We start from the raw sequence: 24,587 nt of genomic DNA, 5'->3' as shown, positions 1-24,587 counted from the left end.
TGAGGACCCAGGGCCCATCCATCTTGAGCTGCCAATCCCAGGACCATGGAGATCTCTGCTTCTGGCTGGAAGAAGGGGAAAGAGAGAGTGAGGAAGCGTTTTCTTCTTAATTTCCTTGGCCCACAAGTGACCTGATCATTTCTGTTCATTCTACAAGAAGTACATACATGACCCCACCTAGATCCTAGATGCAAGGAAGGTAGGGAAATGCAGCCCGTGTGTGTGTGTGTGTGTGTGTGTGTGTGTGTGTGTGTGTGTGTGTGTATGTGTGTGCCACTTTCTGGTGACAAGTCTATACTATTGATAGGGGAACATGAATCTCGGTTGGACAGGTGGCTGTCTTTGGCAGACCCACATTACAGGTAAAATATTGAGGTGCATAAATGTTAAAAGTTCAAGATGATATGACTTGTTAATGGCAAAGTTAGGGCTGGAACTCAGCCTCTTTTTTTTCCCTCAGAAAACAGGGTGGAAATATCTGGGTATAAAAACAGTGGACAGCCATAAAAAGAAATGAAATTGAGTTATTTGTAGTGAGGTGGGTGGACCTAGAGTCTGTCATACAGAGTGAAGTAAGTCAGAAAGAGAAAAACAAATACCATATGCTAACACATATATGGAATCTAAAAAAAAAAAATGGTGCTGAAGAACCTAGGGGCAGGACAAGAATAAAGACGCAGACGTAGAGAATGGACTTGAGGACACGGGGAGGGGGAAGGGTAAGCTGGGACGAAGTGAGAGAGTGGCGTGGACTCATATATACTACCAAATGTAAAATAGATAGCTAGTGGGAAGCAGCCGCATAGCACAGGGAGATCAGCTCGGTGCTTTGTGTCCACCTAGAGGGGTGGGATAGGGAGGGTGGGAGGGAGGGAGACACAAGAGGGAAGAGATATGGGGATATATGTGTACGTATAGCTGATTCACTTTGTTATACAGCAGAAACTAACACACCACTGTAAAGCAATTATACTCCAATAAAGATGTTAAAAAAAAAAAAAGAGAGACAGGCATTACAAAAGCATAAAAAAAAATTGAAAAGAGTGGAAAAGAGAGGATAGGAGCTTCTGTGACCACAGGCATGGGCAGCATGGGCCTCCCCTCCCTGGACTCCTATTTCTAAGGTCTGCCTCCCTAGGCTTTGCAAGTAAGTTTTTATATATTTAAATGTGCCACCTGCTGATTGCTTGTGAGAATGATTTCCTGAAAGCAGCGGGTTTCACATTTTAGTGAATGGCATCAGAATCACCTGGAATGTTTGCAAAACATGCAGATCCCCAGGCCCCACAGGGGCAGCTGGCTTGATAACACATTCTTTCTTGGCTCTGTTGCCCACTCCACTACTGGGCCCTCCTTCACCTCTTAAATAACCTACCTGCCCTTAAATCCTTGTCTCAGGTTGTGCTTCTGGGGGAGCCCAGCTGAAGCCAGCAGGATGCATGTACACTGTGCCATAGATTCCCCTCTCAGGAAATCCCTCCCCGTGGCTTCTGCATGCAGGGGTGAGCTGACGGTGCAGGGAGGGGCGCTCTGCTGTCATGCCCCTCACTGGCCCTGTCGATAGGTCTCACACGTCTGATCTTGCTTCCAGGAGCCAGGGCTTTCATAAACTGAGCAAAACCCGCATGGTACACTCACCACCACTTGCAGATGGTCTAGTAAAAAACATATATGGATTGTCTGAGTTTCCAGAAGAAACAAATTGTATTCCCACTTTGCCCTGTTAGCTGTGCTCCATGTGGGAGCTTCACGCTGTCAGTATGCCTCCTGGGTGAGTAGCCTGCAAAAGTTTGAGTCTCAATGATTACCCCAAAGCAGGAATTGTGGCATAAGTCTGCATGTGTAATGTGTGAAGTACACATCACAGCTTGAGTTAAATGGACCCCACACATATGGCATTGTTTTTTGCATTATCTAACACACGGGCAGTTTTTCACGTGGAAATCAATGGAAATCATTGGAAATCAATGGAAAAATGAGATTATAGGCAAATCTCCTTTGAGGATTAACTGTCTGGAAATAGATTTGGTGTGCATAAATATTTGGGGGTGGGATGGATGATGAGGTCAGACACTTTCCAAAGACACATTTCATATCGTGGTGGGGTAGCCCGAGGTGAGACCAGGCTGGTGACTCTGGAATCAGCTGCTGACACAGGCTGCAGCAGAGGGTGAGTGGAGCCCTGGGGTCTGAGCCTGATGAGTCCGGGCTGGACTGCCTAGTGTAACCATGTGAGTGTTCCTGGCAGGGACCAATGACTTGTGGAGACAGTCTCGCTTCCTGTGCCCTGATGTGGCTATCAGTCTGGCTGGATTCTGACCTGTATATGAGCTTGTCGCTTGCTCAGGGGCCACCAGATAAAGTCATTGGAAACACTCTGGAATATGTAGAATGAATTTATTCCGTATTGACCAGATTCCATGTCAGATTGGGATGATGGCCCCGTTCTCACTTTCAAGAGTTAAAGGAGATGTAAAACCGAACGTCAGAATTATACTTTTCCTAGGAGAGACCAATTCTGCTCATCTCTCAGAGGGCTGCACCGGAAAAGCCCACGATGTGCACGCAGGACCCCAGTTCTCTGCAGGTAGCGATCAGTAGGGGAAAGGGAAGAGCAGGCTCATTAGGCATTTCTCTCCTGAGCAGCTCACTCAGTCTTGTCAGGCCTCCAAAGCCACAACCGGCTGTGCTGTCCTTGTTCCTGAGATGGGCCCACCAGAGTGCCAGGGTGCTGCCCTCCATGCTCACCTGGGTGACAATACTCCTGGGGCCAGAGCTGGCCTCTAGCAGACGCTGAGGACTACGGTGCTGTCAGCAGCTCTGTGGGTACAGGGTACCTTTGGGTTTGCTCTGCCTGCCCTCTCCTTCATGTCCTTTTCCCCCCCAATTTTTTTTTTTTTTTAAGAAGAGACATATGTTTCCTTCTTCCCTTCCTCCTTTCTTTCTTTCAATATTTATTTATTTATTTTTGGCTGCATCGGGTCTTAGTTGTGGCATTTGGGCTCTCTAGTTGTGGCGTGGGCTTAGTTGCCCCGCGGCATATGGGATCTTTGTTCTCTGACCAGGGATCGAACCACCGGAGTTGCCTGCATTGCAGGACGGATTCTTAACCACTGGACCACCAGGGAAGTCCCTCCCCCCAAATGTATTAAGGCACACATAGAAAAGGGTTTACAGAGGGACTTATTCACACACCTGCATTGCTCTGCTGAGCCAGATGGCGCCAGTCTGCAGTGTGTGGCGGGGGTGGGCTGTCTACTACGGACATCAGGCTGCTCAGCTTACCTTCACACTTCTGGGGGAAGACGGAGCCCTTCCAGTTCATAAGAAAGTTCCCCAAACTTCATGGGCAGGCATGTGACCCATGAGCCCTCCCAGCTCCATCTCTGTATCAATGAAGCCACCTTCTCTGTTTGCACCTTCCCTGCCCCAGGCTGCACTGCCCCCTGGTCACTCCCTCAAGGCTGTGCTGTGCGTTCACAGTGAATTGAGGATCCCGGTATAAAAACTTGAGGACAGGGGATCCAGCCTATTTTATCTCTCCAAACTCTCCATCCTCCCTCCAGGCGGTTGCAGCCCTAAAATCATGATTCTACAATCGAATAGCTAGCTCCTCATGTGGTGATGAGAGAGGGAAGGGAAAGGAATGCGAAGACATGGAAATGAAAGGAGAAGAGATCTCCTGGGCTGGAAACCTGTAGATTTTTTTCCTAAGTGACATAGGGCGAGGGTGGCTTTATGAAAGAGGAAACTTGGTACCCTAACACCAGCCTTGGGAAAAGCAACAGCCCCAGAGAGAAAGTGTGTATGGGGCTTGGAAGCCAGGGTGCTCTGATTTCTGGCTCTAGTGCTTTCTAGCTGTGTCTCTAAGCCTCGGTTTCCTTCTTCATCTGTAGAGTGGACTTAATAATTTTGATCACCTCAGAGTTGGTGTGAGAATGAAAGAAGCCCACGCCGGATAAGCAATATACAGAATAACGCAAGGTACCTGTCATGATGCTTATGAAGTTCATGATGCTTAGGAAGTTGGAATTCATTGCAGAGATGCGACAGGGGGTAGAGGGCCTGCCATGCACCGGGCCTGTCCTCCCCTCCTCCATCCTCCCCATCTCCTGCTGGCTGTCCCCCTCTGCCCCAGCGTTCCCACGCTGTCTGGGAGGTGGGGAGAGGCGGCACTCCCTCCCTGGCTCACCGGGCGGCCAAGGCAGGAGGTCAGGCCTGGGGCGCCGGCTGCAGTTGCGCGCGGCCGCCTCTAGATGGAACTTTCTCACCAACACAAGGTCGGGCGGGCCGCAGCTTCCCGGGCGCTGGGCGGCGAGCGGCTCCTTTCCTTCGCCCCGGGCAGGTGCGGGGCGCCTGGGCAGTAACTCGTGGAGAGTGCCTCTGGGCCGTGCCCGTCGAGTCCGGCGGGCTTCCATCGGTTGAGTTACCCCTCGGGAACCCAGGAGCTGCGTGGCGTGGGTCCCCAGGATTTTCCCGCCCCGTATCTGCAGGTGCTTGAATCAGCTCAATAAGATGCCGGTCACCGTGCCGGCCCGCGCCCCCTTCTGCGCAGGGCCCGCAGCGGCCCGATCTTCCGTCCATGCTCGGGCTGCGGGGGTTCTGTAGACTGCGCCCCGAGAGCCGCGGGCTGGGGGCGGGGAGACGATCGCCCGGTGCCGCGGGGCAGGATAAATGGCCGAGCGGTAGCGCGGCGCGAGCAAACTTTGCAGGGGAAGCGCGCAGCTGAAGGCTTTACTCTGAGCATCCCCAACAAGAAAGCGTGGGGCGGGACACGTGCCGTCTACCGTGTATTCTTCACGGTGACCCTTTTCGTGACCCATTGCTCACGAAGCCAAGCCCCGGGCTCGTGGTCCCGACTACGTGCTCCGGGTGGCCTTCGTGCTGCGCTTCCCGCGCGTGTCCCGGGCTCGTCTGGCAGTCGGAGGCGCTCCTCTCCTTCACAGCCTTACTCCTACTTACAGCCACCCGTACTTCTTCCTACCCTCCCCGCCCCACCCCCAGTCTTTGGGTCCTCCCTTTTTTTGTCGGGGCGGGGCGGATGCAGTGATTTTTAAAATCAGAACTATTGACATTTCTGGTCCCCGCATCGCTGAGGGCTGATGTAGCGCGGAGGGGAATCCGCCGCCGGTCGAGTGTCCCTCTCCCTGCCCGTATCCGGGCAGAACCGAGACACCGAAATCCGAAATCCAGGGGCTCCCACCCGTCGGGGTTCCTCCTCCTGCTTCCCGAAGTGACTGGTTGGCGCAAAGCGATTGGCGATCCCGGGCGCGATACCGGCCGCGGCTCCCCGCACCGCGCCGGGTGAATGGCCGCGGGCGGAGGATCTGGAGGCGCCGGGCGCAGGCCAATCGCGGCCGCCGGTGGGAGTATTTGTTATTCACATGGAAGAGACCTGGCGCCGGCTGGGCCAGCTCAGCCCCCTCAGCCCCGAGACCAGCCACAAGTGCGGCCGCGGTGCTCTCCTAGAGCGGCGGCGGCGGCGTTGGCGGCGCTGACATGGAGCTGCGGGCCCCCCGCGGGCTTCCTCACCGCGCCCTCTGTGGGGAGCAGGGTAAGGCTCGCCGAGCAGCGGAGAGAGGAAAAGAGAAGAGCAAGTGCCGAACCACAGGCAAAAAAAGCCCCCATCCCCGAACTCTCCCCAAAGGCTGTGCTTGAGGAAAAAAGAGAATTCCCCCGTTTTGATTCCCCTTTTCGTTTTCTTCCCTAAAACCGTTCAGTGGACAGCCAGGTGCACCGTTCCTTCCCAGATCACTTTAGTGATTTGCTTTTCCTGGGCACAAGTAGATGGCCTTGCACACCCGGGGTCCGGGAGAGAACTGGTGGGCGGAGGTGACGGGAATGAGAGGCGAGGGAGAGTGGGCACCAGGGGGCGAGGGGCTGGCCGGGCATCGGAGCTTGATTGGGTGTCTGTTGATTTTACGTTGCAAAGAACAAGGCAGCCACCCCTCTTATCTTCCCATGATTACATTCCAGTGAGGAGGTTCAGAAAAGAGGCAGGCTTAGCATGGAACTCCCAGGGCTTGGAGATGTGGTCCCCCAAAAGTTTAGTCGGCGAATGGGAGACTGAAGGGTGACGGGAAGGGGCAGGCGCGCCTAGGGTGCTCGGATGGGGCGTGCGGCGGCAGGATTGTAAAGCGCTCCTTCCGCGGATTGCCTGCCCCGTGTGACCTCCTGGATCTGCCCTGGCGGAATCCGGACTTGCCCCGCCGAGATGACGAGGTACCTCCGTTCCGCGAACTAACGGGAGGGATTTCCGAAGTTAGAGGCTTCCGGGATGAGTTGGGGTAACCCCCGCCTTCCTGAGCGTGGGGCTGGATGAATGTCTAAGCAGGATCTAGGGAAGATGGGGGTCGCGGGGGAAGCCGGGTGGTTTGGGGGTTCTCGAGACCCCACATCCCCACACAGCGTACGCGTGGTATGCCTGAGCTTGCGTTCCCCGAGTTAGACCGGCGAGGTTGGGGTTTCCGCGCCCCCCTTTTGCGGCTTTCAGGAAAACACTGGAGTTCCGTGTCCTGCTGGGGGTGGGAGGAGGAGTAATGGTCTCGGGGATCTTGAGTTTAAACGACAAAGGCAATGCCCCCGACAGCGCCTCCGAAGCACCTACGGCCAGCGTGGCCCCAGTTTGGCTGGGACCCGCGCGGGGTGTGGGCGCTCGCGGCGGCCAGGTGCGGCGGGGGCGGAGGCGCTCCCTGCCCTGCAGCGCGCGGAGCCCGGATCCCCGGGCGCGCCGGGGGACTGGGGCGGCGCCGGAATACCCCGGCGGCGCGGGAAAGGCAAGAGGAACCGGGTACTTCTCCTAAGGCCCTGGCTCTACCCGGAGCCGGGGTTCAACAGACGAAGGAACAGAGAAGAAAAAGGAAGATGCGGCAGGGAAGAGGGGAGCGGGGGCGGGGTGAGTGGCTGCGGGCTGAGATAGAGGCAGAGGCGGAGAACCCTCTGAGCCGCGCTGAGAGCGAGCCCAGGGGCTCTGCAAAGCAGCTCGGAGATCCTCTGAGGTTCGTACAGTTGGTGAAAATGTAACAGAGTCCCCCGCCCCCCAAAACCCCGTCTGACACGCTTCCTCGGTGCACATGAAATGCGGAGGGGTGTGCGAGTCAGCCAACTGCGCAAGACGGCGCCCTCGACGCTTCCCTGAAGAATTGTTTCCCCCGGGGCCCGGGATCAGAGGGTGTCTGCGCGCCCGGGAGGGCAGGGGTGAAAACAGACCCACCCGCCAGCTGCAGAAGCCCCAAACCCTCAGTCCCCGGAGCGAGTCCCGCCCGAGGAGGAAATGCCCTATTTGCCATTTGGGGGGTGATCCTTTCCCACAGACCTGACGGCGTGGGAGTCTCGCAAACATCCAAGAATACACTACCGTCTCGGCCACGACCGCGATTGAATACAAATCCTGCCAACATCAGAACTGGAAAACAGGGTTGGTGGTGGAGGTATCGATAAGGAAAATCATAAACGGGAGAAATGCATTCCGATGATAGCTGGTATTTTGCTTGAAAGAAAAAATAAAAAGAGAAAAAAGAGCCACCAGCAGGTAGATCTTGGATAAACAGTTTATTGCACTTGACTATAATTTCCATTTTCCGTTATGAAATTGTCAGTAATTGCAAATGGCTACAGAAACCACTTTAGTGTACCTTGGTCCCTTGCTTGTGAATAATGTCCTCAAAGATCTCTGTCGGAGACAGAACCAGCTGTGTGGAGTTCATTGCCTGTTTCTTGAAAATATGTGGTTTGATAATTTTGAAAAGCCTTACCCATCGGGGAAGATGAAGTAAGCTTTTTAAATGCAATTTTCCCATTTCAAAGTCAACTACAGGTTGTATCATACTTGAGATAAAGACAAGGAATTCTTGCTTTTAAATCAGGGATATGGGGAGAAATAGGTGAGGGGAGGCTCCCCAGGAGAGGATTTATCCAGAATAAAGAAAAAGATGCTGAGAACACAGCTCTGTACTGTTACTTAGGCTCCATTTGTTCTACTTGGTTTGTGCTAGCTAGTTCTGCCCTCCTGCTCCTTTTGCTAATTATTACTACTTAATAATGCTAAAAACATCTAAATCCAAAAGGAATAGATAAAAGGAAGAGTTGAGCTCTAATGAGTGCAGGAGAAAGTTAGAGGTCTGGAGAGATGTGCTCTTTTCAAAGTTGGCTGGGCAGGTTGAAGCTGCTGCAGGGCTTGTTTAATTGGTATTTATGCAGCAAACAACCCGTAGACGTTCACTTTGGCAACATCTAGTGCCAATCATTGTGTAAGAGCGTTTCGCTGTCTTCAGGGCATGAGGCACAGAACACTGTATACATGTGCTCGTGGTAGCAATGCTTTTTTCCTTCCAAGTTCTTTTCTCACGGTCTTCCTCCTGTAGTTAGAATACTCAACAGAAAGAGGACTTTGCTTTAGTCCAGGGAATGGGGTTGCCCTGTCGCAGTGTCTTAAAAAGAAATGGTTGCCTGGAGTAATCTCTTAGCTGGACCCACAGCAAAGATCTGGCCATATCTCGATGCTTGTCAAATAGGCTGGCTTTTGAAGGTTCAGGAAACTGTTGCTGTTTTCTTGATAGAACCTGATTGGACATGACCAGACTCACTCATGTAGTTTGCTCAGGGGGGACAGCCACTCCATGTTGTGTGGGAGAAAAAGATATGAACGGAGAGCCAGCTGGATTATAATGTTTCCATCCCAAGGGGGGTCTTCTGTCTGCTAGAAATTTATATTTGAACTATCTTCCTCCCTTCCTTCCTTCCCCCCTCCTTTCCTCCCTCCCTCCCTCCCTCCCTCCCTCCCTCCCTCCCTTCCTTCCTTCCTTCCACCTTCCCTCTCCCTCCCTCCCTCCCTCTCTCCCTCCCTCCCTTCTTCTTTCCTTCCTTCCTTCCCTCAGAGAGTTCTTTGGTTTGATTGTTATTTCTACTTGGTACTTGGACAACTTGTGATGAACTCACCCACTGACTGAGGACCTTGAGCATGATGCATTTTTCTCCCAGGACCTGCCTTCTGAGTGGTGGGCATTGCCATGGGATGGATTTGAGAGGCTCCTGACTTATGATAACTCCCGGCTTTGGTTTGTTACAGTGCCAGTCTTAACCACTATTAGAGACATTTCTTTGGTAAAGAAATTATGGATCTCCTGGAAATGGTCTTATAAATGCAGATGTTCCAGTTGGGGGATGACAGTAATTCATCTTCAGGTTGTGATACCTGTTGATGAATTTACTCACTCCCTGGGGAGGGCCACGGTAACAGGAAACCAGCTCTTAAGGTTGTGACCTGTAGGACACATCAGCCGTGAGGGAGGGGGGAGATCCAGGTCTGGGGGAGGAGGGAGCAGGTGCGCAGAAGTGGGAAGATGTAGGAGAGGCTGAAGAGGAGTATGTGCAAATTATTGAGCACATACTTTTCCAGGCAAGGGTATCCCTGCAGATAGAAATCTTCTGGCTGTTTACTGGCTAACTTTTCTAGTGGTAATGAGCCGTAGTGGTAGAAGCTCTGCATCTTGTCCTGCATACAACTTAGGAAAGCATCCTATTGTCCTCTTCTCACTACAGAAGAATATCTTGTCACCACTTTCTTCAGAACAGCACTTTGGGTGCTCCAAGTGTCCATGAACTTCAGCTTTCCAGCCAGATGTTGATTTCCATTGACTTTTCCTCTTGTGTCCTTCTTTCCAGTTTTCCCTTTGATTTCTTGGACGCATGACTTGTTAAGGTCTGACCAGCCCTGTGTATGATGGGAAAGTGTTTTTTTAGGGTCTTCTAAGCACAGTACACCAGTAAAATATTTGAATTGTAGGACTGATTTTTTTTTAAATAAATTTATTTTTTATTTATTTATTTGTTTTTGGCTGAGTTGGGTCTTCGTTGCTGCGCCCTGGCTTTCTCTAGTTGCAGCGAGTGGGGACTACTCTTCATTGCGGTGCTCGGGCTTCTCATTGCGGTGGCTTCTCTTGTTGCGGAGCCCGGGCTCTAGGTGTGCGGGCTTCGGTAGTTGTGGCACGTGGGCTCAGTAGTTGTGGTTCTCGGGCTCTAGAACGCAGGCTTAGTAGTTGTGGTGCATGGGCTTAGTCTCTCCACGGCATGTGGGATCTTCCCAGACCAGGGACTGAACCCGTGTCCCCTGTATTGGCAGGCGGATTCTTAACCACTGCACCACTAGGGAAGTCCCAGCGGGACTGATTGTTAAATGATAGTTTCCCTGTACATTCTTATAGCACTTGCCAGTTTATAAAGTACTTTGACATATATCATTTCATTTCGCAACCGTAGGAGGTGGCCAGAAATCATTCCTCAGTTTAGAAACAAAGAAACTGATCCCAGGTTAAGTGACTTGCCCAGTGCCATGGAGTGAGTACTGGGGGGTACTTCTCAGAACCTAGGATGCCACACTCACAGCCCACATCATCAAATCAGGGTCAGCTTGACATTCTTCATGGTCTGCTGCACCCAAGGGGTGTGGGGTAAGGGAAAGAACATATCACAGTCCTGCATTTGAGTTCCGGCCCAAGATTTTAGACACATTCATATAATCTTTCTGTTTTTAGGTTCCTTATATACCAAATGGGGGCCGTGATACCAACCTCATTGGTGTATCTTGTAATGCAAATGAGGTAACGTGCTCCAGGCACGCTGTAGCGTTCAGTAAATGTTTGTTTCAGCCCCTTTCCCTCTTCTTATATGATACATACTATAAAAGTCGCTTCTTATTACTTTAAATGTGGTCTTTTTATGCAGTAGCTGTGTTATTGAAAAAAATGGTGCAAATTGAATTCTAAATCAAATTGCATTTTTTTTGCCTCTTTTTTAAAAAAAAATATCTCAGATTGCATTTTAAATGCACGGGGGATTTAGCTATTTAAAGGAAACCTGTGGTGAATTCTTTTGTAATGCAAATAATCACCTTCTAATTTATCTGTTTAGTAAATTGAGCCTCTCATGTATCAGATTTTCTTAATATGGGGCCTGCTTGTAGAGAAGAGCTTTTACAACCCTCTCTCACCGATGGGGAAAAGCCACTCAGCTTGCAAACGAAATCATTTATTGTGTTCAGTTGGCAAAGCCTTGCTCTGGTGTTTTGAGCATAATCTCATATTTCCTTATCATTAAATAATAGAACCTCAGAACAGGAAGCTGGAAGACACCTTAGAGATTATATGGTCCATCTCACTCATTTCACAGATGAGGAAATGGAAGCACACAGAGGTGAAGTGACGTGCTCAGTGTCACCAGCCAGCGACTGTCAGACAAGGATCCAATTCCAGGCCTCTGTTGCCAGGGCAGTCTCTGTCTAGCCCATCCTCATTCTGTCCCCACCAAGATTCCAGGGCTGTGCATACCTGTGGTGGCACAGGAGATGATAAACAAATAGGATGCATTTTCTAAAACAACCAAAAAGAGCTGCAAACGTGGGCTGTTTCAAGAAAAACTGCCGGATTTGCAATTTTGTGAATTGATGACGATATTGAGCTTAACCTATTTGTTAAAGAGCTGAATGGAACACAGCAGAGGGAGGCTGTTTGGCCTTTTTCTGAGAAAACGATTACAGTTCTTGGCTATTGCTATCCCTGTAAGGATTTTACCACACCGTGTCTTAAAAGCACTTGCCAGGTTGCTGGAGGAAGACCTGGTGACAGACCCAGATAGATCCCACATGGCGTGGTGGGTTTGTTCTCACTGGTGTCAGGCTGTCTGGGAAACCGGATTTGAAGCAGAGGGGTTTGGACAAACTACATTTGATATTCTCAACTCGTTGAAACCTTCAGAAATCACCCTGCCCTGGAAATGCCCCCAGATTGTCCCCTCCTAATTAGTTCATTATTTTTCTTAAAGAGCTAACGCTCAAAGATATGCACATTTCTGAAAGATTTCAGTGGAGGGGCAGGGCCTTCCCCCTTGCTTGTGCTGTCCCAATCAGCCTCTGCAGAGACTGGGGGCTTTCTCAAAGGGCAGGACCCGCCTGGAGGTCCTGAGGACTTCGACCGTGGTGCCGTTTACTAGCTGAGGGCTTTGGGCCATACTCAACCTCTTGGAGCCTTTTTTTCTCATTTACAAGACCTAATGATTGGTGTATGAAAATTCAGTGAGATACTCTGTTAGGTGCTTGAGACTTTGGTTCAGAGAAGGTACCTAGAAGGTAAAAAGCAGCAGAATTCAGGGCCCTGGTCCTTGAGGAGCTGTCCATATTCCTGGCCTTTCAGGAAATAGCTAGAGCCTGTGAGGGAGCCACAGACTCATGTCCCAGCTGGGGGGGGGGCCTGCTCCCCAGCAGACCCGGGCCACGGAGGTGGGTAATGGAAGTGCTAATGATCTACCCATTTACCGTGTACTTAGGACCAGCTGGGAGGGAATGAATGAACAGGAAGGGCTGAGCACGAGCATTTAATGGTTAAGCCTCCTGGAAGCCCTCCGCCTGAGGGCTCAGAAATAGTGGAAGGTGTCTTCTCCCCTCAGAGGTCGCTTTCAGGAGTGTGGACCTCACGCCTCCTTGAAGAAGTCCATCATCTCAGGTGAGGTTTCTGTCAAAGCCCAGAGGAAGGTCCGTTTGAGAGAAAAACTGATTTTAAATCAAGCACAGAACATGAAGTAGAGCTGTCTGGCTCGATAGCACAAAAAGGTCATTTTGTTAAAATTCATTGACGCCCACTAGGATGAGTTCAGATTAAAGCTCACAAGAATTGCCCAAGAGCAAGATTAGGCCGTGCAAGATTATGCGATGCCACCAGATTTATGTAGGTTTCTACAAACTTTCAAATATACGTTTCCTTAGAATTTTAAAGGGAAACTAAGCCTTCCAGTCATCAAGAGTCTGATTTGTATGACAGTGTATCAGAGTTTGAAATAACTGCTGTATTTCGACATTTTGTAAGTAGCTCTGATTTTACTTTCAAAGTGACAAAAGTTTTCAGTAACAATCTCACCAACTGGGCAAATACGGAAAAAGTTGCTGTGCTTTAGTGGAAAATGAGTTGCAGACTAGCAACGATCGCTCCTGTTTACCGAGCACTTACCCTGTGCCAGCTACCGCGCTTTCCGTGTGTGCCTTGTGGCATCCCTTTACAGACAAGAAAACCGAGCTTCAGAGCGGTTATGTGCCTTTAATTCTGTGTTGCAAAGGAGGAAATTTAAGCAAAAATCCAAGTAAACTGCCCAGTAAATCCCAACCAAAATGGTACCTCTTGTTTTCCATTTAAGTGCATTCATCCCCTAAACAAGACTAACTCCTGTCTCTCTGTGATTTACTCCCCAATCTTTCCCTAACTTAAAGCTCTAAACAGACCTATGAGATGCTAAAGAGACTAAAAAGTATTGCAGACATGAATACCTTTAAAAGAAACTCAATTTTACTACCTCCAGGGCTGTACAACAAGTGGAACTAGGTTAATGCCACGTGAGTAGCATAGGTAAGGATGATTTGTAATTAACAGATAGACTGAGTTTATAGTCGTCTATAATTGAAAACCATTTATTCTCTGAAGTGTTTTAAGTACTTGGGAGGTGGCTTGAAGAACGGCATGTCCCCTTCCTTTTCCCCTTCATCATTTCTCCTTCGAGTATCCATTCATTCTGTGCTCTGCCGGAAAGGATACGCTCAGGGTCAGCCCAGCCCTGTGGACTTGGTCACAAGCCCTGAATTAGTCATCAGAGTTAATGAGATTTTACTATCTTCTAACTGGTCTTCCTCATGAAACTGTAAAGCACAATCCTCCTTCTCTTAATGGGTGGTTGGTGTAATCCATGGTCCATCACTTAAATGGTTTCATACAGAAAGTCAAGTTAACTTTCTAAGTGTTTCCTTTTGTGGAATGCCTGAGGTCAGGCTGTTGCCAAATCACAGATTTTCTGAGGGAGAAGCAGCTGCTAAGAGAATCACGTGTGATGGAATATTAGTCAAGTCATGAGAAAAATCAGAAAAGGACGAAGTATTTTGAGGCCGAATATGGGAAATCCAGGGCTTAGCATGTGCCAGGAGGCAGGAAATGCTTGTCATAGGCAGATGAGGACTGTCCCAGCAGACTGGGCCATGGACTGTATTTCTGAGTGTGCTCCAGGTGTAAACTCAGAAATCCCAGGCAGTGGGCTACAACAAGCCCCCTTTCCTCATCTAAAAGTGAAAAAAGTGCAGCTTTCTCTGAAGGCTTTTGGATATATGTTCAGTTGGCCTCTAGAGAGGCACCATCCTTTCCTTTGGGTTGGGGAGGAACGAAAATTTTATGAACTGGAAATTGAACAAGTGAATGGAAAGCACAACCAGATGTTGGTTGGCTAGGGTAGAGGAGAGTTGTCCAAATTTCAGGTTTCAAACCCATATGTATAAATAGGTGAGCAATGAACATTAGATTAACTATCCTACCAAAATACGCTGGTGCTGTTTATTCTCTTAACCGCATGTGCATTTCAAACATCAGATTCCCTTATGTGAAGTCAGTTCTTGTTTTCAGTTAAACCTCCACAAAAGTCCTTTGAAAGAATCTCATGGCATTCTTTAACAGTGAAGGTCCTAGAATAAAATTTTCCTATAGATTTGCTTGTAGATGTTTTCACTCTAGGTTATTTCTAGTCTTGATGAAATAACTGTTTTCCCCACTGAGTCTGACAAAATTAAGAAGCTCTTCAATAGACCTCTAGCTCTGATTTTCTCTAGTGATTCTAGGATCAAGAAGCGTTTGCTTCAGAACTGTAATCATACCCATTGCTTCCACTCCGACAAATTAATGGGAAACTCTGACAATGGTAATAGGAGTATTTTCACACATAACCTACCCTATGTGTTTAATTTTCAAGTCATTCTTTTGTTATCAGAGAACAATAAGATAATTTACACAAAATAGCCGACATTCTATGTTTAATCTTTTCACAAGCTCTAAAACTTATACATTTTGGGCTCCTTGGGTGGATTCCTTTCTCTTTTTTTGTGTGTGATTGAGTAATCACTTTTTCCCATTGGGAAATCTGAGGCACCAAAAATGTCATTAACGAATGACTGGCTTGTTGAATACATCACAGAAAACAGCCTTTCTTTCTGATTTTGTGGACGAAATTTAAATGCTAAATTCAGACAGCTGTAAAAAGTAAAAACAGATTTGAAAAGAACTCATGCCATCAATCTCGGGATTTTTACCTTCACAGAAATTGGATTTATTGAAATGAAATTGTACATAAAAATGCTTTCTGATTTGGGACAATCAACCTAGTTTCTGATACGTTTCTGTTTCCCTTGCTCCACAAGTGTCATCAATCTCTCTGTTTAGCTGCAGTGCAGCCAGGTGTTCAGAATCATAAGGGGACAAAAAGAATTAGTTTCTTACTGAATAGGGAAAATTAAACAATAAAAAAGAGGTCGGTGCAAACAGGGCTTAAAATATGAAAAATGTAGACCCTTTGAACTGAACCCTTTCTTTTTTTTGCTTCCGGCCTCCCAGGAATAATTCTGCTACACGGCTGACTTTAAGGATGTGAATTGGTGACCTCATCCCAACATCAGAACCTCAGCTGTTCCTCTAATTTTTGCATCATTCCAGGCAAGTTGACTTTATACGGAAATAAAATTGAACCTTGGGGTCTGATGGAAATTCACTGTGACATTCAAATCAAGAACACCTGCTGAAACCCACAGGGCCTTTTCCCCATGGGCCCTGATGGTAGCCTCCAGAAGGTACAGCCTCAGGTGGTCCCCCTTCTTCTGTGGCAAGAATAAACTTTGGGTCTTGGATTGCAACACCACCTGTGGAGAAAATGGTATTCGAGGGAAAGCGATCAGCCTCGTGTCCTTGTTTCTTCCTCCTGACTGCCAAGTTCTACTGGATCCTCACGATGACGCAAAGAGCTCACAGTCAAGAGCATGCCCATTCCATACGAGTGGACGGGGACATCATTTTGGGAGGTCTCTTTCCTGTCCACGCAAAGGGAGAGAGGGGGGTGCCTTGTGGGGAGCTGAAGAAGGAAAAAGGGATCCACAGATTGGAGGCCATGCTTTATGCAATTGACCAGATTAATAAGGACCCTGATCTCCTCTCCAATATCACTCTGGGTGTCCGGATCCTCGACACCTGCTCCAGGGACACGTACGCTTTGGAGCAGTCACTAACGTTCGTGCAGGCTCTGATAGAGAAAGATGCTTCTGACGTGAAGTGTGCTAATGGAGATCCACCCGTTTTCACCAAGCCCGACAAGATTTCTGGCGTCATAGGTGCTGCTGCGAGCTCCGTGTCCATCATGGTGGCTAACATTTTAAGACTTTTTAAGGTAGGTAAAGGCACTAGGCAATTCTGACCGTTGTGGAAAGACAAGAAATTGTCCTGACTCCAGCTGCAGGTTTAAGAGGGAAGCGAATGTGGTGAAGATGCTCGTAGACCCTCTCAGGGCCACAGTTTCCTCACAGAGAGGCGTTTGTGTCTAGGTTTCTACAAGTGTTGATTTAGTTCCATTTTTAAAAAGAATGAATTGGATTAACTGTGACTTTTTTTTTCTGAACAAACAGAAAGGTGATAATTTCTATGACATGTTGGGTCCTCAGTATCTTGGGATATGCTGTTTATTGAGGCCTATTTTAAAGCAAAGCAAGTGTTTTTCGAGGGTCTGATGAACTCTTAGCTCATTTATCAGATCAGACATTTCTATAGTATTTGAGATTTAAGATAATTTACTTGGTGAAATTTCTTTAACGTGGGATGCTGTGTTATGACAAAAGTTCCTGTGTGGAGAAATAGTATTTATTACCAATGGGTAGATGGGAGTGACACTCTGGGCTAGAAGATGGCCATAAAGTTGTCAGGTTTGTGATAGCTACAGTAGAGCAGAGCCTCATTAATTCAGACTGCTCTGAGGCAGACTTAGAATAATTATAGGTAATTCTTGTTGAATTAAAAGTTCAGATTGAGCAGGATAATTCGAGACTTTTTGGTTTAGGTTGGATGATCTATTATCTATAGATTACATTTTGAATAAAATTGGCAAAATAAAACAACACATGGAACAATATTTTGAAAGCATAAAGTCCCATAAACATAAAGTTATTGTAATTCATCTTTCATTAACTTTCTCATTTTATTTATTAACATCCGTTATGTAGTCCTTTGTAATAGACATAATTTTAAAAATGGAAAATACTTTTCACTCTTATTTTTTACTCAGTGGGACGTGACTTTTCCAGCTTACTCTGAATTAATGAGTCTTCGTTTAATATTGTAAGAAGCTGTTTCTGTGCATATTAGATTTAAAAATATTAAAAGAATATGGAGAAGTTGGACGGATGACAGATATAGTGACAACAATGAACAAAGTGATGGAAAACTTACTTCAGAAAATAGAAGGGTTCGAATCAAAAGCTTTCCGCTTTGGAAGCTGTCTTGGGGGACCATCTAGTCTGGTTCACGTCTGTAACATCCCCCCAGCTTCTGTATGAATTGCCTAAGTTTGGAGGAGAGAATGGTAAGAGGCCCCTTAGTGACTATTTTCAGATGGATGAAATTTTCTCAGATGAGGAGGCTGCTGAGCAGGAGCTCTCTGTGTTTAAGGAGTGCCGAGGAGTCACACACAGGCGTCAGGGAATGCCTGAGATATCTGAGCCAGACGTTAGGAAGAGCCCCTTGGCAAGGAGGAGGACACAAGATTAAAATAGGCAGCCAAGGGTGCTCTAATGGTCCATCTCTGGAAACTTTCAAGGGAAACTGGAAAGTTGTTAGTGATTTCTCTTGGGCTAATTGACCCCTTGCCTGGAGGCAAGATTCAGAACCAGAAGCTCCAGGTTTACCCCAACATCCTGGGATCTTGGATTTCTCCCGCATCCTGATTCTGAGCCGCATGGCATTTTCGGCTCTGGGGTGATGTCCAGCTCCAGCCAGGTTTCCCAGTTCTCTTCTCCTCTCTGACTTGATCTCCCTCCCTTGATGCTCCAAAGCATCTCTTTTCTGTTCTTAACTCATCAACACCCACTTTTAGGGAAGGGGAAACTTTCGTGAGGATCATCTCCCTCCTGTTACTCTCCCCTTATAAACTAATTCTGGTTCCCATCAATCCCATCGTAATTCCCGTGAATCCTGTCTCTTTCCTGGAGTCTGGTGCCAAAAGTGGGCAAGGATTTGAGGAGTGGGATGGAGGTGATAATTGCTCAGTTGAGGTTTTCAAAACTTGTTTACATTAATTTTGCTACAGAATCAGCTTATCTGTAAAATGGGGATGTTAACACTGTGTTAGGTTGTTGGATGATTTAATGAGATAATGCAGGTGAAGGATTCCACCAGGACCTGAACGTGTCCTTCGTCTGCTTGGGCTGCCAAAGGGAACCTCGGGCCAACTGAAGGGTAGGTTTTGTTTTTATGCATTCTAGACCTGGCTTCTCTTTACTTTGTTCTTCTCTCACTGACTGGCCAATTCTTGGGTAACTCTGGAGGGACCTTATTTGATCATGTGGGAGAATTACAATACCATTGACTCTGGGCAGAGTCCAGGGCTATAGGTCAAGTCTCGAGACTGTGGTCTGCACATGAATGGGGCTGCCACCCTTTACCAAAGCACAGGGACTGGGTGACTTTTAGCCAGGAGGAGATGTTGGTTATGGTAGATGTCATGACTAAGACCGGTATGCTGGCCTGGAATGAGCATTGAATATATGGGAGCAGATATATTTATGAACCAAATAAGCGGGGCCTGAAAAATCTGTCTTTTACAAGTAAGTGAGAAAATGTAAGTGGTCAGCCCATCTTCCAGCTGAACCTGGAACCACATGACTGTGAATTGATAATTACAACTTAATCGCTGTTGTGCTACTTTAGTTTACTTTGACGATTCACATGAGACCTCCAGCCAGCACTCCACACTGATATTAATTATGAAATGGTGATGGTCACTCTTGGAATAGAAAATGTTTCACTTTATGTGTGAATATATATTCTGTTTAAACACATATGCTAGGACTGACATGAAATATTAGAATAGTTATCAAAGGAATGATTAGCAAATTAATGCTTTGGGGATTCGCTTACCGTTCCATTTTGAAAGATAATAATTTGATTAAACAAATGCTATGACCTGAATAAAATTAAACATTTAGGACAGTTTTATGGCGCTTGGGCCCCTCCAGGACAGCATATGACCCATAGTATCTAAAACGATGCCTGGATATCAGTATAGCGCCACTTATTCCTGGATTAATGGAGTCACAGAAGGTCGAGCATCTTGGTTTGGAAAAACACAGTTAACCTTGACCATGAGGGGTGTAAACAAGGTCTTGATTAATGAATTTACTTATTGTCCTGCTCAACAATAAGCATTAATTGGGGTTTTTAGAATGTAGCTGGAATCTGTTTAAAATTGTATGGAAAATATTTGGGCTGAAATCAGAAGTAGTCTCCAAAGGTCCCAGTTCTCTTTTTCTGGACAGTCCTGTTAAAGCCGTGTGTTATCTGCCTGGGCTACATTGTGAAGGAGACAAAGTCCCCCAGGCATGCCCATCTTCCTCTTCCTTCAGTCTGGCCCTCCTGTGGCAGCCTCTCCTGGCCTCGTGTCCCTCTCCATTCTCCTGATCAAAGCCTTGTTTCAGGAAAGGAGCTATGCATGTGTTATCAGTCATCTGCATATAACATGTCTGTGTTTAAGTCAGAGGAGGATTCTGTTTTCCATGGGATCGCTAATTGTGGTGCAATGAAATGATTTGTCTTTGTCAAGGGGATTCAGGCATTGGGGGGAGCTTCATTTAGCCCCCCAGATCCTGCACCTTGTCGGCGTGAGGGGCAACTCCTCTGCTGTGGTGTATAGCTGGTCCTGCTTTTCTCTAGAGGGAAGGAATGTTGCCCTATCTTTGTTTCTCTTCCTATCAAAGCTCAGGGGCAAATGGTAAAATCAGCCCTTTAACTTCAGCGGAGAATTCGGCAGGGGGTGGAGCCAGACTTCATTGTGGGGTGGGTGTGGGGCGGAAGCTGGCCTGTGGCCTCGCCCCTTGGGGCACTGAATGCCATACTAAACCAATGATTGTCAACCCTGAGTGTGGGCGGGGCTTACACCCTCTCTCCTCATGCCCTGGGGGGGGGGGTGTAGGCTATCAAAACTACCTCAGAGGCTTTTCATGTGACAGACACAGTGAGTGAGTGTGTGTCTCCCAACCCCCTCCCTAGAACCATTTTTACTGATTGAAGTATCTCATTTGTCAGGTGTGTTGGGAGTGAAAACAAGTTTGAGAGTCACAGAACAAGACTTCAATGATCTGAACTTTTTAGAAGCACTACACGCAGCCTTGACACACACACACACACGTGTCATATATGGGTTAACATGGCGGCAGAGTGGTCACCTAGGTGACTGTTTAATCCCTATACCAAGTTAATGGTTTTAGATAACAGTAGAATCGATTAGGATAATGTGACCCATAACTGCAGAGTAGCAAACCCAGAGAACCCAGAACTGCTCCAACCTACATGAAGGTTAATATGCCATTTCAGTGGCTCCTGTGTTGCAGACAGACCAAAGAAAAGAGGGGTCCAGCTCTCAGATGGAGACTGCTTAGTTTGAAAAGAATTAAAAAAGAATGAGAGGGCCTTTTGGAAATGTTGACTGGGAAGCCCATAATTTAAATTTGTTTTATAAAGCAGTTTCAAGGAATTTGCATATGTTTTATAAAGCGCTCGGATTTTTTCCCCTTTCTAGAACATTTCCACCCCTCTCTTTTAAATTAGAGCAAATCTGTTCCTCAAAACACTAATCATATGTCTTACTTTGAGCAAAGATTGAACATTATAAGTTAAAAATAGCACATTCATAGTAGGAGGTAACACATATTGATGTCCACATAGATGCATTGGGGTTAGAAAAGGACAGTGTCAGATATAATTTCTCTTTCTCATGTTTTTCTGGTGAACTTTACCTAGAGAATTAATTTTCAACTCTTGAAGGATGGGGTTTAGATAGTCTGTGGTGTATACTTCCCAAAGCAATCAAATAGAAATCCACGTGTGGATTATTCTATAATTATCTAGAATTACTTCTAGATAATTTCTCACCATGCGGAAGTGTCCTGGTTATAAGTGGCTAAAACTGACCTTCATGTTAAGTAAGTGAAGTACAGTGAAGCATCCCATTACCCTGGATGTGCTTGCCTACCCCGCTATGTTTACAAAGATATATTTTCTTCCAAGAGACTCTACTAGTTGCAGTAACCATTCCCACAAAGCCAAGAATTTTGCGAGTTATTTATTGCATACAATGGGCTTTCTTAACTGTAAACTCTGAACAGGTATATCTGCCGTATTCAGGCTCATCTAGTTACATGGGCAGAAAAATGAGCCCAATCAATAAACTCAGCAAGAGGTAACATTTCACGTTTAATCTTATTTGATGGCAAACAGATAATGGAAAATTGAAAGATAGATTCCTTTAGTCAATGCTCTGCTCCTGTAGCAAGCTCTAATTTAGTTTTGTAAAGAGCCTATTCACCTCGGATGAGAGACGATGGATGTTCTCTCTTAGTGGCCTTAAGTTGGGGTAGAGGGGGAAATGGGCATGGCCCATGGTCACTGACACAACTTGAAGCCATAGGGACACGTAAATATGCAGACGTGGTCATGCCATCCTCTTCTTAAAGTTCTAGTGGCCGCTATTTCTCCCAAGATGAAGGTCTACCTGCACTTCGGGAAGTCTTTTCTTACTTCTCTCCACTACATTAAGTTTCTTTGTTACATGTAACAGAGCTCCACGAGGGCAGGATGATATCCATGATAACCATGAGGGCATATATATCTTGTTTGTTGCTGTTATTTCCAGCACCTAGTAAGGGCCTATCTGGGAACCCAATAAATGTTTGCTGAATAAATAAATGAATGAATGAACCATATCTCTCTACCCCTTCCACTTCCTCCACCTCCCTCACCCCAATCCCAGATATTGGAAATAGTAGGTGTTGGGTAGATAGAACAGAAATGGGATTTTGTGTATTTTACTTTTGTACTCATTGACAAAAAGGAACAGAAGGAAGGAGAAGGGGAGAAAGGACAGGTGGTATATTTTGGGAGTTCCTATATTTTCATGTGCTGCCTCATTTTCCTACCAATTCACATTTTCTCTAAACAGATTTTTAAGATTAAAAATTAAATAAGTAAAAGACACGAGCACATTCTCATTTTGAAAAGTCTAAGCAATGAATAAGTAAATAGTGTAAAATGGAAAGAGACCACATCCAAACACATATCTATTCGTGACGTCACACACATACACAGAATTTTATTAATAGATATGTCTTATGGCTTTCTTTTTCATATAACAATATGCCTGGGAGAGATTTCCATGTTGGCTAATATAGATTCACCTCAGTAATTCTCAACCCTAGCTGCCTGTTAGCATCACCTGGATAGGTTTTAAAAAAGCCCAAACCCTACCCAAGACCAATGAAACTGGGGTGGAGCCCTGGCATTGGTATATTTTAAATGATCATTAGATGATTCTGTTATTTGTCCAGGGCTGAGAACTGTAAAACTTTAGCTGCTTGGTTTTTAACTATATGAAGAGAGCATCATGTATTTAATAAATCCCTTACTGATAGGTTACTTGACTTTGATTTCTTAAGGTCATTTATCATTTGACAAAAAAGTGAAAACAATGCTAGAGGCATTCCAAGCACTATTAGCTCCAGAGTGAATTTTGGTCTCATAGAGCCCCTTCTTGGACCAACAAAGGGGCTGAATTAATGAATTACCAAAAGCACCTTGCTATAAGGCGGACGCACGTGATACAGGCCCACCTCGCAGGTGGTGGCTCTTTTTGAAATGCAGTAACTTAGAACCAGTGTAGTGGTCATGTGCTCAGACCATTAAAGGAGCATCGTGACTTGTTGGCTGGAGCAGATTTTAAACTTGGTGAATTTAAGTATTTCTTACTTTCCCTTTTCCTAGCCTCGAAAGGTCTGACACCCTACAGTGAATACTGAAGACCTCTTAAGACGTTACGTAGTGATTAATGCCTATCTTTTGAGTGTTTTAAATAATAAGTTTGTTTTAACTAGCGGCTATGAGTGAGGAGAGGAAAGAGGGGAGAGGCAATAAAGGGGGAGGGGAAAAAAGGGTTATTATGGGATTATATGAAATCATGTGTGTGAAACTTTTGAAAGTCGTAAAGCACTATAGAATTTAAAGAATCTTTGATCCAATTTAAATAAATAATAACGAGGTTGTTTTGAAAGTAGTGAGGAGTCTTTCCAAGAGAATGGCTTGTAACAGTGCTATACACTTTTTTTTTTTTTTTTTTTTTTTTTTTTGGGGTACGCGGGCGTCTCACTGTCGTGGCCTCTCCCATTGCGGAGCACAGGCTCCGGACGCGCAGGCGCCGGACGCGCAGGCTCCAGACGCGCAGGCTCAGCGGCCATGGCTCACGGGCCCAGCCGCTCCGCGGCATGTGGGATCTTCCCGGACCGGGGCACGAACCCGTGTCCCTTGCATCGGCAGGCGGACTCTCAACCACTGTGCCATCAGAGAAGCCCAAGACTTGATTTTTTTTTTTAAAAGAGAAGTTTTAGCTTACAGCACAATTGAAGACGGTAGTGGTTTTATTTGGTTTCAGGACTGGTTTCTTCCCAGACTCTTCAGAAGATAACTTTTTACAACCAACAGCTGTACTTTCTGCGGGAAGACTTAGCATCCGAGGGCTGCCCCTGGCTCCTGCCCAGTAGCTCTCAAACTCTAGCATGCATCCAAATCACCCAGAGGCTTTGTGAAGCGTGGAAGCTGAGTCCCCACCCCACCCCCGCCGGCAGAGCTTCTGAGTCGGTAAGTCTGGGTTGGGGTCTGAGACCTGGCACTGCTAACGGTAACCAGGTGATGCTGATGCTGCCGTTTCGCAGACCACACTTTGAGAAACTCTGCTCCGTGCAAATCGTCCGCTGGCTGACTTAGCAAGTCAAAGTACACAAGACAAAAATGAGGTTGAACAATGTTCTGTCTGGCAGCGGCCTTTTTTCTTTTGATTCATGCCTGGTTGAATTTCTGTTCTTATTGGTCATAATCACAGCAGCTGCCGTATGGATCTATTTTTAATTGTGTGCTCTTTTGGAGGTTGTGTTCCTTATTAAATAATGTGTGGCTCAGGAGTGATGGTCAGCAGAATGGTCACTTGAACAGGGTTCCTAAAGCTGGGTCACTCAGATGGTCACTTTGCCTCATTTTTATTACCTGTGACAGTGGAGCAGACCGATTTAAGAAACCTGGACTTAAGATACACATTGACAGGGGATTGAGAAGAGTAAGTGACGAAAGAAGCTGCGATTTGTCTCAGCTACCAGCAATCTGTCTTCAGAAACCATGACAGCTACCTCCTGATTTCCATTATGTAAATGGAGATTGCAAATAACATTCCACAGCAGTCTTAATCAATAGAGGGTCACAAGAGGCCCTTTACCCACAGTGGGGGAAAAGGGCCTATTTACCCATTTAATTGGTAAAACACATTCTCTGGCAAAAGACAGAGACATCGCTTTCAGCTGTAATAGGGACTTTCCCTATCTCTAAGCACCGTTAATAACATAAAAATATACATGTAATCTTTATGTATTTTAAATACATAATGAGCACCAGGCTGGTGGGGTGGGAAGGGGTCCAGGTATAGCATTGTCCAAAGCCACCTTT

At 46.7% G+C, this 24,587-nt stretch overlaps 1 protein-coding gene across 1 annotated transcript in view; it reads left to right on the top strand.

The window, feature by feature from the left end:
- Positions 1-5,155: 5,155 nt before the first annotated feature.
- Positions 5,156-24,587, top strand: part of GRM8 (glutamate metabotropic receptor 8) — a 755,367-nt gene continuing 735,935 nt past the window's right edge. Inside the window, exons 1-2 of the mRNA XM_019924505.3 lie at positions 5,156-5,554; positions 15,408-16,230. Of these exons, the coding sequence (XP_019780064.3) occupies positions 15,721-16,230 (510 nt within the window). The 5' untranslated portion in view covers positions 5,156-5,554; positions 15,408-15,720. The remainder of the gene's footprint in view (positions 5,555-15,407; positions 16,231-24,587) is intronic.

This window comes from Tursiops truncatus, chromosome 9 (genome assembly GCF_011762595.2).
Source record: "Tursiops truncatus isolate mTurTru1 chromosome 9, mTurTru1.mat.Y, whole genome shotgun sequence".
NCBI classification, from domain to species: Eukaryota; Metazoa; Chordata; class Mammalia; order Artiodactyla; family Delphinidae; genus Tursiops; species Tursiops truncatus.
Note: the sequence above shows the minus strand (reverse complement) of the source record. Positions and strands in the feature narration are given on the sequence as shown.